General features: G+C 35.9%; 2 protein-coding genes across 2 annotated transcripts in view; one reads left to right on the forward strand and one right to left on the reverse strand.

Annotated features, from left to right (window-relative positions):
• Positions 1-12,638, forward strand: part of GTF2F2 (general transcription factor IIF subunit 2) — a 216,396-nt gene that overhangs the window by 83,208 nt on the left and 120,550 nt on the right. The gene's annotated exons all lie outside the window — the stretch shown is intronic.
• On the reverse strand, positions 11,220-12,456 carry KCTD4 (potassium channel tetramerization domain containing 4). The gene has a single exon (XM_090258451.1). It carries the CDS (start codon positions 12,310-12,312, stop codon positions 11,533-11,535), a length of 780 nt encoding a protein of 259 aa, XP_090114577.1. The 5' UTR covers positions 12,313-12,456; the 3' UTR covers positions 11,220-11,532.

Genomic DNA, 12,638 nt, shown 5'->3' on the forward strand with positions numbered 1-12,638 from the left:
AATGGTAACGGGAAAAAAATTCTCTCTCCATATATATATATATATATATATATATATATTTATATATTTTTTTTTTTTTTTTTTTTTTTTTTTAAAGTATGTGAGCTTTATCCCTGACAGGTGTGGCTCAGTTGGTTGGGCATCATCCTGCAAAATGAAAGGTTGTCAGTTCAATTCCCAGTCAGGGCACATGCCTGGGTTGTGGGTTCAGTCCTCCGTCAGGACGTGTATGAGAGGTAACTGATCAATATTTCTCTCTCACATTGATATTTCCCATTCTTTCTCCTTCCCTTCCCCTCTCTCTAAAAATAAGTAAATAAATAAAAATTTAATGTATGTGAGTTTTAGCATTCATTAGTGCCCCATTATTTAAATTTCTGTGTAAAAAAAGGAGCTGTAACTTTTCTTGATCCTTCTGTTGACATGTTCCTGGGGAAATTTTTTTGTCTCAATTATTTGGGTAGTTTACTACAAACTTATTAATTTAGATGATAATACTAGCTGCGTAGGGAACATTGTCTGTCCTGCTGGTTAAAGTTTCAGACTCACCTCTCTTTCCAGAGGTAGCTTTTTATGTAACTCTTTCTTCATTCATTCCTTACTGTTAAATAAAAAATTGGGCGTCCTATTTTTCAACCTCCACCAGTTCAATTTTTCAGGCTGTATTTCTTTTCTTTAGTTTATTTCACTCCCTCTTAGAAGACTGTAAAACAGCTTACCAGGTTCTTTTGGTCCTAAGCATTTTTTTAATTGCTTGATACAGGGAACAGGAGGATTATGTTCTTCTCCGTCCACCCTCATACTAGCGAGGGAGGGGAATATAGTGCAAAAGTTGACTGTGTCTCAGAACTCTGTTAAATTGATATATAAATACCCTCCCTACCTTCCTCACCCTTTCCCTGTTTTCTTAATGATATTCTGCTTTGTATTATGTTCCTATGGAAGAATGTTTAGTTCATTTTTAGAAATCAGTTTGGTGGTAGTTCCTGGGTAGCTATTCTTCTGGATTTAATCTAGTAATGATTTTGCATCTGAGTCAAGAAAATAAATATACCTGGCTCATAGAGGTTTCTTTACTGGTTAGATTTATTCCATTCACCACCTTGTCCTTTCTGTGGTCATAGCCCGACATCTCAGAAATGGGTTCCCTCTTTTAATTTTTTCTCGCTTCAGATTCACCAGACTGACCGGATTCCCTCTTGGTTAACTTTGGCATATTCCAGTATTTTAAGCCCAGTCTTGACCTAGCCTAATGAGTGGAACTGCCAACCTTTCTTTAACACTCTCTTGCCCATTTTCCATGAGCTCTGCCAAATCTCACATTAAGTTCCAGTATTTAGTCTGAAGGAGATATCACACAGTGGTTAAAAGTTTGGCACTTTAGAGGTCGCTTACTAGCCATGTGACTGTGGCAAGTTGCTTAACTCTGTGGATCTGTTTCCTTATCTGTAAAACAGGGTTTCTGCCCACCTTTATCTGTTAAGATTAACAGACATCCCAAAATAGCAGTGGTTAAACATATTTTTCTTTGTAAAGGAAATTCTTATGTTAGAAGTCCAGGTCTGGGATGGCAATTCCATGGTTATCAGCACCTACTGCCACCATTAGTTTGTGGCTTTCATCCTAAAGGTGATGCAGAATGACTTCTGCAATTATAACCATCACACCCACATCCCAGGGAGCAGAATGGAGCCGGTAGGGCAAGGCAAAAAGCTTAGTTGGCTTTGTAACCCTTTACAAGACCATATCCAAAAGTCACACCCTACAAGTTTTGCTTATATTAACTCTTGGTTAGAACTTCAGAACTTGGCCACACCTAGCAGCCAGTAAATGCTGGGAAATACAGGGTTTTATCTGGGTTCAGTTACTAACAAAGAAGAGAAGAAGTAACTAGCAGTCTCTGCACCTTGCTTTAAAGGAGACAATGCATGTAAATCACCTAGTACTGTGCCTGATACATAGTAATACCTCAGTGAATGCCAGACATTTTTATCATCTCCATTAAAAGGTCAGATTACATCGGATCCCACTTTTTCTTAGTACTTCCTCCACCCATTCATATTCTTTCCCAGGGAAGTGACTTGGATATGTCATAATTCCTGAACCTTACAGAAACAACCATAGATGATTTCTTTGAAGGGAAGAAATATAAGTTAGTAGTTGTTTCCTTGTTGGAAAACCATTAGTTTCTGTAGAAGTTTCAGCTTTTTTACTTCATTACCAATTCTTAACATCAGTGGAATTAATATGTCTCTTTACTTGGTTTTTTTAAATTCTCAACCACTTTTCTTTCCTACTGTCTTAAACCAAAGACCATTGTTTTGGTTCATGTTTATTTCCTAAAAGATAAAAGAGAATTAACATTAATTCTACTTAAAAATGCTATATTACACTGTTTAGTTACATTTAAAGTCTTAGTGTGATACCGACAATATGGGAATGATTTCACTTAATGTATAGTATTCACTAATACCTCAGTATTAATTTACATTTTTATATCTAGCTTTGTTATTTTCCTATATATCTATCATCTAGTGAACTTTACAATATACAATTTTTCTATAATAGCAAGAGATATAGTTGAGTCTCCTTTTCTTACCTCCTATTAAATACAATCAGCCTTATAGTTAAATAATCTAAACTTTGATAAGATAGTAAGAAGAGGGGAGGTAAATATAACTGTAACTAAAATGACATTTTAATAAATAAAGCCTGCTTCCAGTTTACAGGATAGATGGATATTTATATACTGAATCCCTATGTGTTGTTTTTTTTGGCTGTGTTGTAACAAATAGACATATTTATCATGAATGTCTGTGGTTGCCTTTTTTTGGTATTTTTTGTAAATTAGTCACCTGTGACTTTTAGGTTCTTTATTTGGTGTTTCTCTCCCATAATCATCAAACCTTTTTTTTTTTTAAGTATATTTTATTGATTACGTTGTTAAGAGTAGTTCCAATTGTTTTTCCCCTTTGCTCCCTGCCGCCCAGTACCCTCCTTCCCTCCAGCAATCCTGCCCCCCTTATTAGTTCATGTCCATGGGTCGTGCATATAAGTTCTTTGGCTTCACCCTTTCCTACATTATTCTTAACTTCCCCCTGTCTATTTTGTACCAACCGATTATGCTTCTTAATCCCTGCACCATATCCCCATTTCTCCTCCTACCCCATCCCAGCTGATAACCCTCCAGATTATCCCCATACCTATGATTCTGTTCATATTCTGGTTTGCTTAGTTGGATTTTGTTTTTATTTTTTAGATTCAGATGTTGATAGTTGTGAGTTTGTTGTCATTTTAGTGTTCATAGTTTTGGTCTTCTTTTTCTTAAGTAAGTCCCTTTAACAGTTCATATAATAACGTCTTGGTGATGATGAGCTCCTTTAGCTTTACCTTGTCTGGGAAGCACTTCATCTGCCCTTCCATTCCAAATGATAGCTTTTCTGGATAGACTAATCCTGGTTGCAGGTTTCCTTTCATCACATCGAATACCGCTTGCCAGTCCCTTCCTGCCTGCCTAATGTCCTCTGAGAAATCAGCTGATAGTCCTAGAGGCACTCCCCTGTGGGCAACTCCCCACCTCTCTCTTGCTGTCCCCAGAACTCTATTTTTCACCTTTGGCATCTCAGTAATGATGCATCCTGGTGTCGTCCCCTCTGGGTCCAGCTCTCCTGGGACCCTCCATGCTTCCCGGACCTGTATGTCCATCTCCTTTGCAAAATTTGGGAAGTTTTCCTCATTTTTTTCAATTCGTGCTTCTACATTCTGCACTGGCTGACTGTTTTTTTTCTTCCTTATGTTACAAATCATTGATTTGAACCCCGGTTTCCTTCCCTTCACCATTGATATTGTGTGGATTTTCCTTTGTTTTACTTAGCATAGCCTTCACTTCTTCTCTTATGTGCTTGCCGTACTCAAGCCTATCTGTCAAGCCTGTGAGCATCTTTATCACCAGTGTTTTGAATTCTGCATCTGTTAGGTTGTCTGTCTCCTCATCTGTGAGGTTGGCTATCTCCTCATCTGTGAGGTTGGCTATCTCCTGGTCGCTTAGTTCTCCCATTAGAACCCTGATCCGTTCCTCCTTTTGGGCCATACTTCTCTGTCTCCTCATTCTGACAGGCTCCTCCTGTGTTTGTTTGCCTCCATGTCCCGGGTGGAGCTGTTACTCCTGTTATGTTGTAAGGGGTGGAGCCTTAGGGATTTGTCAGTACAGGGTGAGCTGTTTCACCATGTTGTGGCGCTGTATGTGGGGGAGGGGTCCGAGAGAGAACAATGCCACCTGCCCAGCACTTGCCCCTCTTTCAGGCACCTCTCCCACTTCCGCACTGGACTGGCGCCCCTCTAGCTGCTGCCCTGGCCATCGTTCCCAGAGTTGGTGGGTCTGCGGATGTTCTAGGACCGTGGGGCTTTTTAAACAAGCAGACTCTGCTGAAAGACCAGCAGTTTCTGCCTCCATTTCAACCCTCACTGGTCTGCACAGTCAGAAGCAATGAGGCTTGATTTTCCCCGGTGCTGGGACCATGAGCTTCGGGGTTCAGTGAGGACCTGGAAATGCTCCCCAGGTGTCCCTCCTGACTTTTTAAAAGGTATAACTGTGCTTTCTGCTGGCCTGCCACTGCTGCCGTTGTTCCTGCTACTGCCACCACCACACAGCACCCTCTCCATCCCGGGTCCGCCCCTTCTACCTGTCTAGATGAGTATTTCTTTTTTATATCTTTGTTTGCTGGACTTTCATGCAGTTTGATTTTCTGGAACTTCTGGTTGTTTCTAGTTTTGAGGTAGTTGTATTCCTTCTTAGTTGTGGAGAGAGACACAGCATGTCTGTCTATAATCATCAAACCTTTTAAATAATTATTTGTGCATACAGCTCTATATAGTCTTTCCTTTTTCTTTCTCTAGTTGTTTCTTTTAAAATATCTGAAATGGATAGGAAAAATATGAAAAATTTTTAAAAATTAGTTTTGTTAGGATGTAAAATTACGGGTATTTTCATTCATACTTATTTTTAATGTTTTTTAAAAAAATAAAAATTCATCAAATGGTATGATACCTAAATTAAATGCTAAATGCTCTAGCTCTTTATAAAGGCATATTAAGTCATAGAAAGTTATCAAATTCAAGCAACCATTGAGATTAAAGTTCATATCATTCAACAATTCTTAACCTTAAAATTAGTTGATAAACACTTGTTATGATGAGGCAGAATCAGTGAGGATGGAATTAAGAAGAAATCAGTACACTTGCTCACTTTTATTTTAATGATGTAGAAAAATATGTTCAGACGTCCTAGAGGATAGTTATCAAAATTATTTTTGAAAAGTTGGGACTCTTCAAAAAAGAATTCTCAAAAATAAACTATCATATATATATGTGTGTATATATATATATAGTTAATTTTTTAACAGTTTCATGTTAAACTGTTAACATGAAACTGTTCATGTTATCTTTTATTTTATTTTATTTTATTTTAATATGTTTTATTGATTATACTGTTACAGTTGTCCCAATTTCTTTTCCCTCTGCTCCCCTCCACCCAGTGACCCCCCTCCCTCCAGTTGTCCCCCCCTTTTAGTCCATGTCCATTGGTTGTGCATATAGTTCTTCTCAACCTCTTCCTGTTTACTCCATTCCCTCCTACTCTGCTTCTTAATTTCTGTACCATCTCCCTCCCTCTTCCCCCTCCCCCTCCCTGCTGACCTCCCCCCAATATGTTCCCCATACCTATAATTCTTTTTCCACTCTTGTTGCCTACTTAGTTTGCCTTTGTTTCGTCTCCCTGTCTTCTGTTGTTGGTTGTAGTGATGCAGTTTTCATTTTAATGTTCATAATTTTGATCCTCCTTCTTCTAAACAAGTCCCTTTAACATTTCATATGCCAGTGGTTTGGATCTGATGAACTCCTTCAGTTTTACTTTGTCCTGGAGGCACTCTCTCTACCCTTCTGTTCTGAATGACATTTTCGCTGGATAGAGTAATTGTAGGTTTTTGATTTTCATTACTTTGAATATTTCTTGCCAGTCTCTTCTTGCCTGCAGGGTCTCCTTTGAGAAATCAGCTGGTTATATATAGTTAATTTTTTTAGTGTGTGTGTGTGTGTGTGTGTGTGTGTGTGTGTGTGTATGTATATAAAAATAGTGAAAAACTTGTGTTATTAGGTTAACTTTTATATGACACTTTGAGTATCATACCAATTGGTGAATATATATTTTATGCTAGGGAACAGTTTCTTTTTGGACACATAATGAAGAAATGTTTTAGTGTCTCACTGTTTAATATCCAATTCAGTATTTTTTCATAAATAACCGATGACTTACATAAAACTAGAGTTTCTGCATTTTATATACAGAAGGCTTAATATTGTGCATTTTTGCAATGTTGGAACATTTAATTAAATGTAGGTAACTTGTAACAGTTTATAATATTTATGTCAGTGATTTTCACTTAATAGCAAATCTTGAACTATTTTTGTCCAGAGAAATAGGAATAAACTCACCTCATAAATTATGTTAGGCAAATTTTAAATTTTATCTTGAATATTTCTCTTTGCCCAGTATATTTTTCTTTATCACCGATTAATTTTATTATTAGCTTAAGCAAAATATGATTAGGAAGATAAATCTGCTACAGAAGTAGCCATTATATATTGCAAAGATAAATTCTAGTAATTTCTAAGTTATATGCTGTTTTTGATAGTCCATATTACATCTCTGTTCATCAAAGATTATTGTAATTCAGATACTCTGATCTTAATCTCGACTGACATCATTGCAGTTTAAGGCACTTAATCACTGAAATTTATTAGGTAGGGGTATCTTTAAAATTGTGCTATCACATATATTACTCTTTACTGATTTTAAATTGTTGATGAAGCAGCTGCAATGATTAATTTGTTCTTTTTTCAGAATTTGATGTATTTTAATAGCAACCTTATAGGAGCAGCACAGAAGACTAGACAACATTAAAAACATATACTTGCATTTAGAACATCTCAGAAAAGCAGAGTGAATGGATGGAATCTATTGTATGATAAAAATACTACACACACCATTTAGTTGCCAACAATAAGAAATTTTTTTTAATCCAAATGCATTGTCCAGAAAAATTTAACAGGTTTATTTATATTTTTATAAAGTTGAACTGTTGAAACTTATTCACTGAAATATTTGATGTGCATTAGTGCTTTATGTCCCTGCATTTATATTTAAAAAATTCATACACAAATAGAAATTGAAAAACTGCCAACACCTGATTTCTGCTCCCTATTTTCCACTTGCAATCATATACCTAGGTTCCTTCTGACCCCATGGGGAAAAAGTATCTACCATTCAGAACTACCAATAACAGGAAGAAGAGAATTGTTTTTAAAGAATGAAATGATCCCCATCATAGTGGATTCTTAAGCTTGTTCTCCATGTATGCAGCGTGCATGTCTTTCGGCATAATGGTTACACTTTTGGCATGGATAGCGCAGTTTGTTGTCTTTAAAAAGGCCAACCAGACAGGTCTCACTTGCTTCCTGCAAGGCACCAATAGCTGTTTTCTGTAAGCACGGATCTGTTCGAAGTCTTGATCAATTTCTCACACCAGACCCTGGAAGGGGAAGTTTATGAATCAGAAGTTCAGTGTACTTCTGGTAACAACTAATTTCACGAAGTGCCACATTACCAGGTCTGTAATAAGGTTTCTTCACCCCTCCAGTAGAGGGCGGTCTCTGTGAGCAGCTTAGGTAGCCAGTTGCTTCCTCAGTGCTTTAAATTTGCGGGCAGTCTGCTCTGTAGGAGCTATGATATAGAGACCTCTTTACTTACCACCCTTCTCCACCCTTCCCCTTTGGCTGGAGCTCAGGGAGCTCCAGAGGCAGCACTGGCATTAAGAGAGCCATGACTGCTGTGAACACTGATTATTTTGTACATGAAGCTAGAAGATCAAAGTCCCACGAAACTTCATATATAATTTTAAACTAATACAAATGAGAAGTGTATTTTCCTGTAGCAGTTTAAAGTATATTCTGTATCTTGTAGTATTCATCACAGTATTAAGTCTGTGTTTGTTCAAAGTTCTTCATTCTGTTCATGTCGAAGTGGAAAGTCTAATTAATGTAAATGTGTATTTTTGTGCCTATTATTCATGGTTATGTCATGGTTATGTCCTTTACACAGGGTAATAACCAGTGCTTATTGAAAGTCTATGATGGGTGAGGCACTTTATATATAATTTATAATTTAATTTGTCTTATTAAAAACACGAGCAACTAGTCATTATCTCCATTTCACTATGAGGATGTTGAAGTTGAAAGGAGTTAAGAGTTTTGATTACAGTTGTGTAAACAAGTTAGTGGGAGTTAATTGTGTTTGAACCGAAGTCTGACTACAGAGCCCATGTGTGTTTCACTGAGACATTTTTTTCTTCATATTATATCAGTTCTATGGACTGTACAAGTCATAAAAAGTTAACCTTCTTTTCATTTATCCTGATATGTGAAAATCTACATTAACCAATAGACTGATTTGGGATATTCTTTACTCTTGTGAGATGATTCATGTCATGTTCTTTAAATGACATGATATTAAAAATATTATTTGTGCCCTGACTGGTGTGGTTCAGTGGGTTGGGTATCATCCTGTGAACCAAAAGGTCGCCAGTTCGATTCCTGGTAAGGGCACATGCCTGGGTTTCGGGTTCAGTCCGGGCATCTATGAGAGACAACTGATGGATCTTTCTCACATCTATGTCTCACTCTCTTCTTTCTCCCTCTCTTCCCTTCTCCCTAAAAATAAATGAATAAAATATTTTTAAAAATAAATAAAAATATTATTTGCTTTTCCAAAATTCAGTTTTCACTCAAATTTTAAGAGTACCTGCATTCTGAGATTTTTTCAAGTGAGCCAAAACTGTGTTTTGGTTTTCTGTGTTCAGCGCATACTTTATGAATGGCTGTTTTAAGCCAGTTTCTGGTGTTAGAGATGAAAATGGCCTGCAAAAGCGGACATGGTTCCTGCTGGCTCTGAAACTACTGCATTAGGGTTTCAAACCTTGGTTCCTCCTTTACATCTTAATGACTGTGTGATCTTAGCAGGATTCTTAGCTCTCTTAAGTTTCCATGTCATCTATAAGAAGGAAAGAATAATAATACTCTCTTAGGGTCAATTGAGGATTAATTGAAATAATATATGTTCATAGCATGGCATTTCACATGTGATAAAACAGTAAATGTTACCTTTTATTATCATTTTAAAGATACCATTTAAAGTATAAGTAATTTTCTTTTTAAAAAGTAACTGAACAAGCTAAATCAGTATCACCATCTTCAGTCTGGGATAATAGTTACTTGTATTTTTTGAAAAGTCTCATAAGTGTTTTATTTGTTCTGCATGCTGCCATATACATTTTAGAAATACAGTACACCATAGCTATGCATTATTTTTCATATTTTAAGGACAGTGCTACATCACTGTGGGATAATTTCGAATACAAGAGTATATATATTTAGCTCATGGCAGATATAGTAACCTACTTCTTAATACCTTTCTTCTGAAAAAGAAGATAAAGAGTTACTTTGTGATTTATTCTTTGGAGAAAATATTTGAGGAAGAAATTCTTCAATCCCTGCAAATAAAAATATTATGGCAGCTTCGCTCTTATTTAAAATTGGCAATTTGTATGATTTCTTGAGTTTGGGATGGAAAATATTTCCAGATATCTTTAGAAAACAGTAAAATTAAAAAGTAGATATTTTCTACACATGTAAAATACAATATGATTATGTAAATTCAAGTGCAAGTAATTTTGAGTTTTAAAAGATAAATTTATGAAAAGTTACACAAGAATAATCTAGTAAATTTACTTCCAGATTATTAAATTTTTTAGGATATCATGATTTATCAAAAGCTTCAGGAGGACTTAAATGCATCCAGATACAATTTTTTAGAGACAGACATAAAACTGAATGATAAATTTCTTTAAGTAGTGGTTCCCATCAGTAATAACTTGCTATAACAGTTAAATTCTCTTTTCTGTGAGTTGATGTAAAACCTTATCTATAGTACTTCTAAGGAGATTTGTTCAGATATCTCCTGCAAAACGATGTCAGCGCTATTTTTATTATTTGTAGTGAAACCCTGTTAAGAGCAAGTCTTGCTTTACCATTAAATTGCTACAGTGTTTTTGTTACCAAAGTCCAAATGCCAAGGAAAGGTCAGCTCATAGGATGGACAAGGATATAAGCTGCTTAAATATATTTCACTGTTTTTTCTATTTTCATAGATCCTTTAAATCCCAATTAAGCCATTTTCAAGTACATAAGAGAAAAGTTTGTGTTTTAGTAGGAGCATTTTTTTTCTTGTACATAAAGATGTGGACTGGTTTTTTTTTTTTTAATGTGGAATTTTAAAGGACTTCTTTATATAATAGACTTTTAAATATTTCTTTTAGTATGTACAGCCAACTTACGTGTTACCATAGATGTAACTAAAAGTCAGTTATAGTTCTGAGAATATTACCTTTGCTACTAATTTAATCTAAATTTATATGTGTGAGCCAACTTTTGGCATATATTAGCTAATTTATGTAACCTCAGTAAAGATTTTCAGAAATCTTCTGTTGAAATTTATTAAAGTTAAGATTTAGTTACAAGTTTTAATGGTTAAATTTTAAAGGAGCAAATTTAAGATGTAATTTGTTCTTAGAATCCAAAGTAAATGGCGTAGAAATAATTAGCTGTTATTTGAGAGGAAAAAATGCATTCACATTTAAAGCTAAGTTTCTAGATTATTTTGTTGAGACAGCTGTATATAAAAGTTAATTATAAAAAATAACTTCTTGTTTAGCATGAAGGAATTAAACACAATTCTAGTGAATAAGAAAAATGTTTAGTGATGCTCATTTACTATTTTGAGCTTGAAAAATGAATATTTAGGGTGATACTGAAAACAAACTCCCGTATTATTCTGATACCATACTATTTTGAGACTTAAATTATCCGTGCTGTGTTGGAGCTCAGCCTGCAAAGAAATAAATCTGCTGATTTTTGTCACTTCCAAGACCAGTCAGCGTTACTGCAGCCTGCCATTTGACTACATCAATGTTTAATATCGTGTAAAATCATCAAGTGGTAATATTTGTTTTAAAAGTTACACATGTAACTTTTTATTATAATTATTAATACAAGCAGAGAAGCTGGTTACCATTTACTTAAATTAACATTAATGTATATGCTTGTTTATTGTGAAAGTAGCCAAGACACTCTGATTGAAAGACCGCTTAAGGAAAAATAAATAGCAAAAGCATTCAGTCTTTATTTACAATATATAGACGAACACTGTTTTCATTTTAAATGTAAGAGTGTGATCAGCAGGAAACCCTAGAGAAGGACATCTTTAGCAACAGAATTTACATACCGTTAGCTCACAATAATTGTGTAGCAGCAGGGCTCTGAGTACAGAGCTAGCTGGGCACATTATTTGAGATGCCTTTGATGCCGTGGTTTTCCAAAGCTTGCTGGCTGCGTGCTTGTTGCCTTTGTTTGTGACACAAGTAATTACTTGATAAAATGAAGTGCATCGCTGTGAACAATCGACCCTTTGGAACAGTCCAGGCTGGTCAGCAGTCTAAAACCACACTTTAAAGCCATCATTATAGCCTCAAACTTAAGAGTCTCCAAGGTACAGACAAAGGTGTTGTCTTCCTTTAGTACAAGTCGAGTGCCATTTTCAGACTTTATGAAATATTTAAATTGAATGATATTTGACGATATTGAAAACTCCTCTGGAAATCCATCCAGCCTGCTTTTGGACACCAGAACAATACGAGATTTTATTTTTGATATGAAATCAGGAGCATTACAGAAGATTCTCAGTCCTTGTGAGCGGTCATGGTTATCTGTTATTTCCAAGAAAGTAGTCTCTCTGGGTGTTAGCTGTTCTTTCTCCCACCTGGATTTCACTTCCTCCGCCAGTCCCTTGAGCTGAAAGAATTCTGCTTCTTGTGCGAGAAGTTGATTTTCTTGAAACCCTTCAGGCAGTAGTAGTTCTCCGTTTCGTAGGAAGTTTAGGACATGCCTGAAGAGAAGCCCATCCCTGTCTATGAAATAATGACCATCAGCATCAAACGGGCAGAGGATTTTTCCATTTACTATACCTTCAAGGAAAGTGTCTGGGTACTTGGTCAGTGTTTGTTTTTGAGTAATGTATAAATATCCACCAACGTTGAGCGTCATCAGTGAAGATTTGCAGTTCTTTCCTTGGTCAGCATCTTCCAGGTTGTTGTCTTTCCCTTCATATTCCTTTTCTTTTTCTCTTCTGTTTAGTTTACGCTCCATTTTTAAAAATGCTATTTGAGCTTGTTCTTTTTGGCTTTGAGATTTCTACAAAAGAAACTGCCACACAAACACGCCTTTATTCAGCTCCAGCCTGGTGATGGAATGGAAATGCTGGCAGTATCGCTTTGCTCTGTCAGCTCGGTTTTGCAGTAGGTGGCGTATCAGCTATGTATGCAGGAGCTTTCTGGAGTAAGATGAGGGAAGAAAAGATAATTTGCATTTAACTGTATCAGGGAAGGAATTTGTTGTGAAAAGATTTTCATGTATATTTTTTTAAATAATAAAAGTTACTCAAAATAAATAGCATTTCCTCTTGATAGTTAAGC

The sequence above is a fragment of the Furipterus horrens genome, unplaced genomic scaffold (genome assembly GCF_987537825.1).
Source record: "Furipterus horrens unplaced genomic scaffold, mFurHor1.1.pri manual_scaffold_12, whole genome shotgun sequence".
Lineage (NCBI taxonomy): Eukaryota > Metazoa > Chordata > Mammalia > Chiroptera > Furipteridae > Furipterus > Furipterus horrens.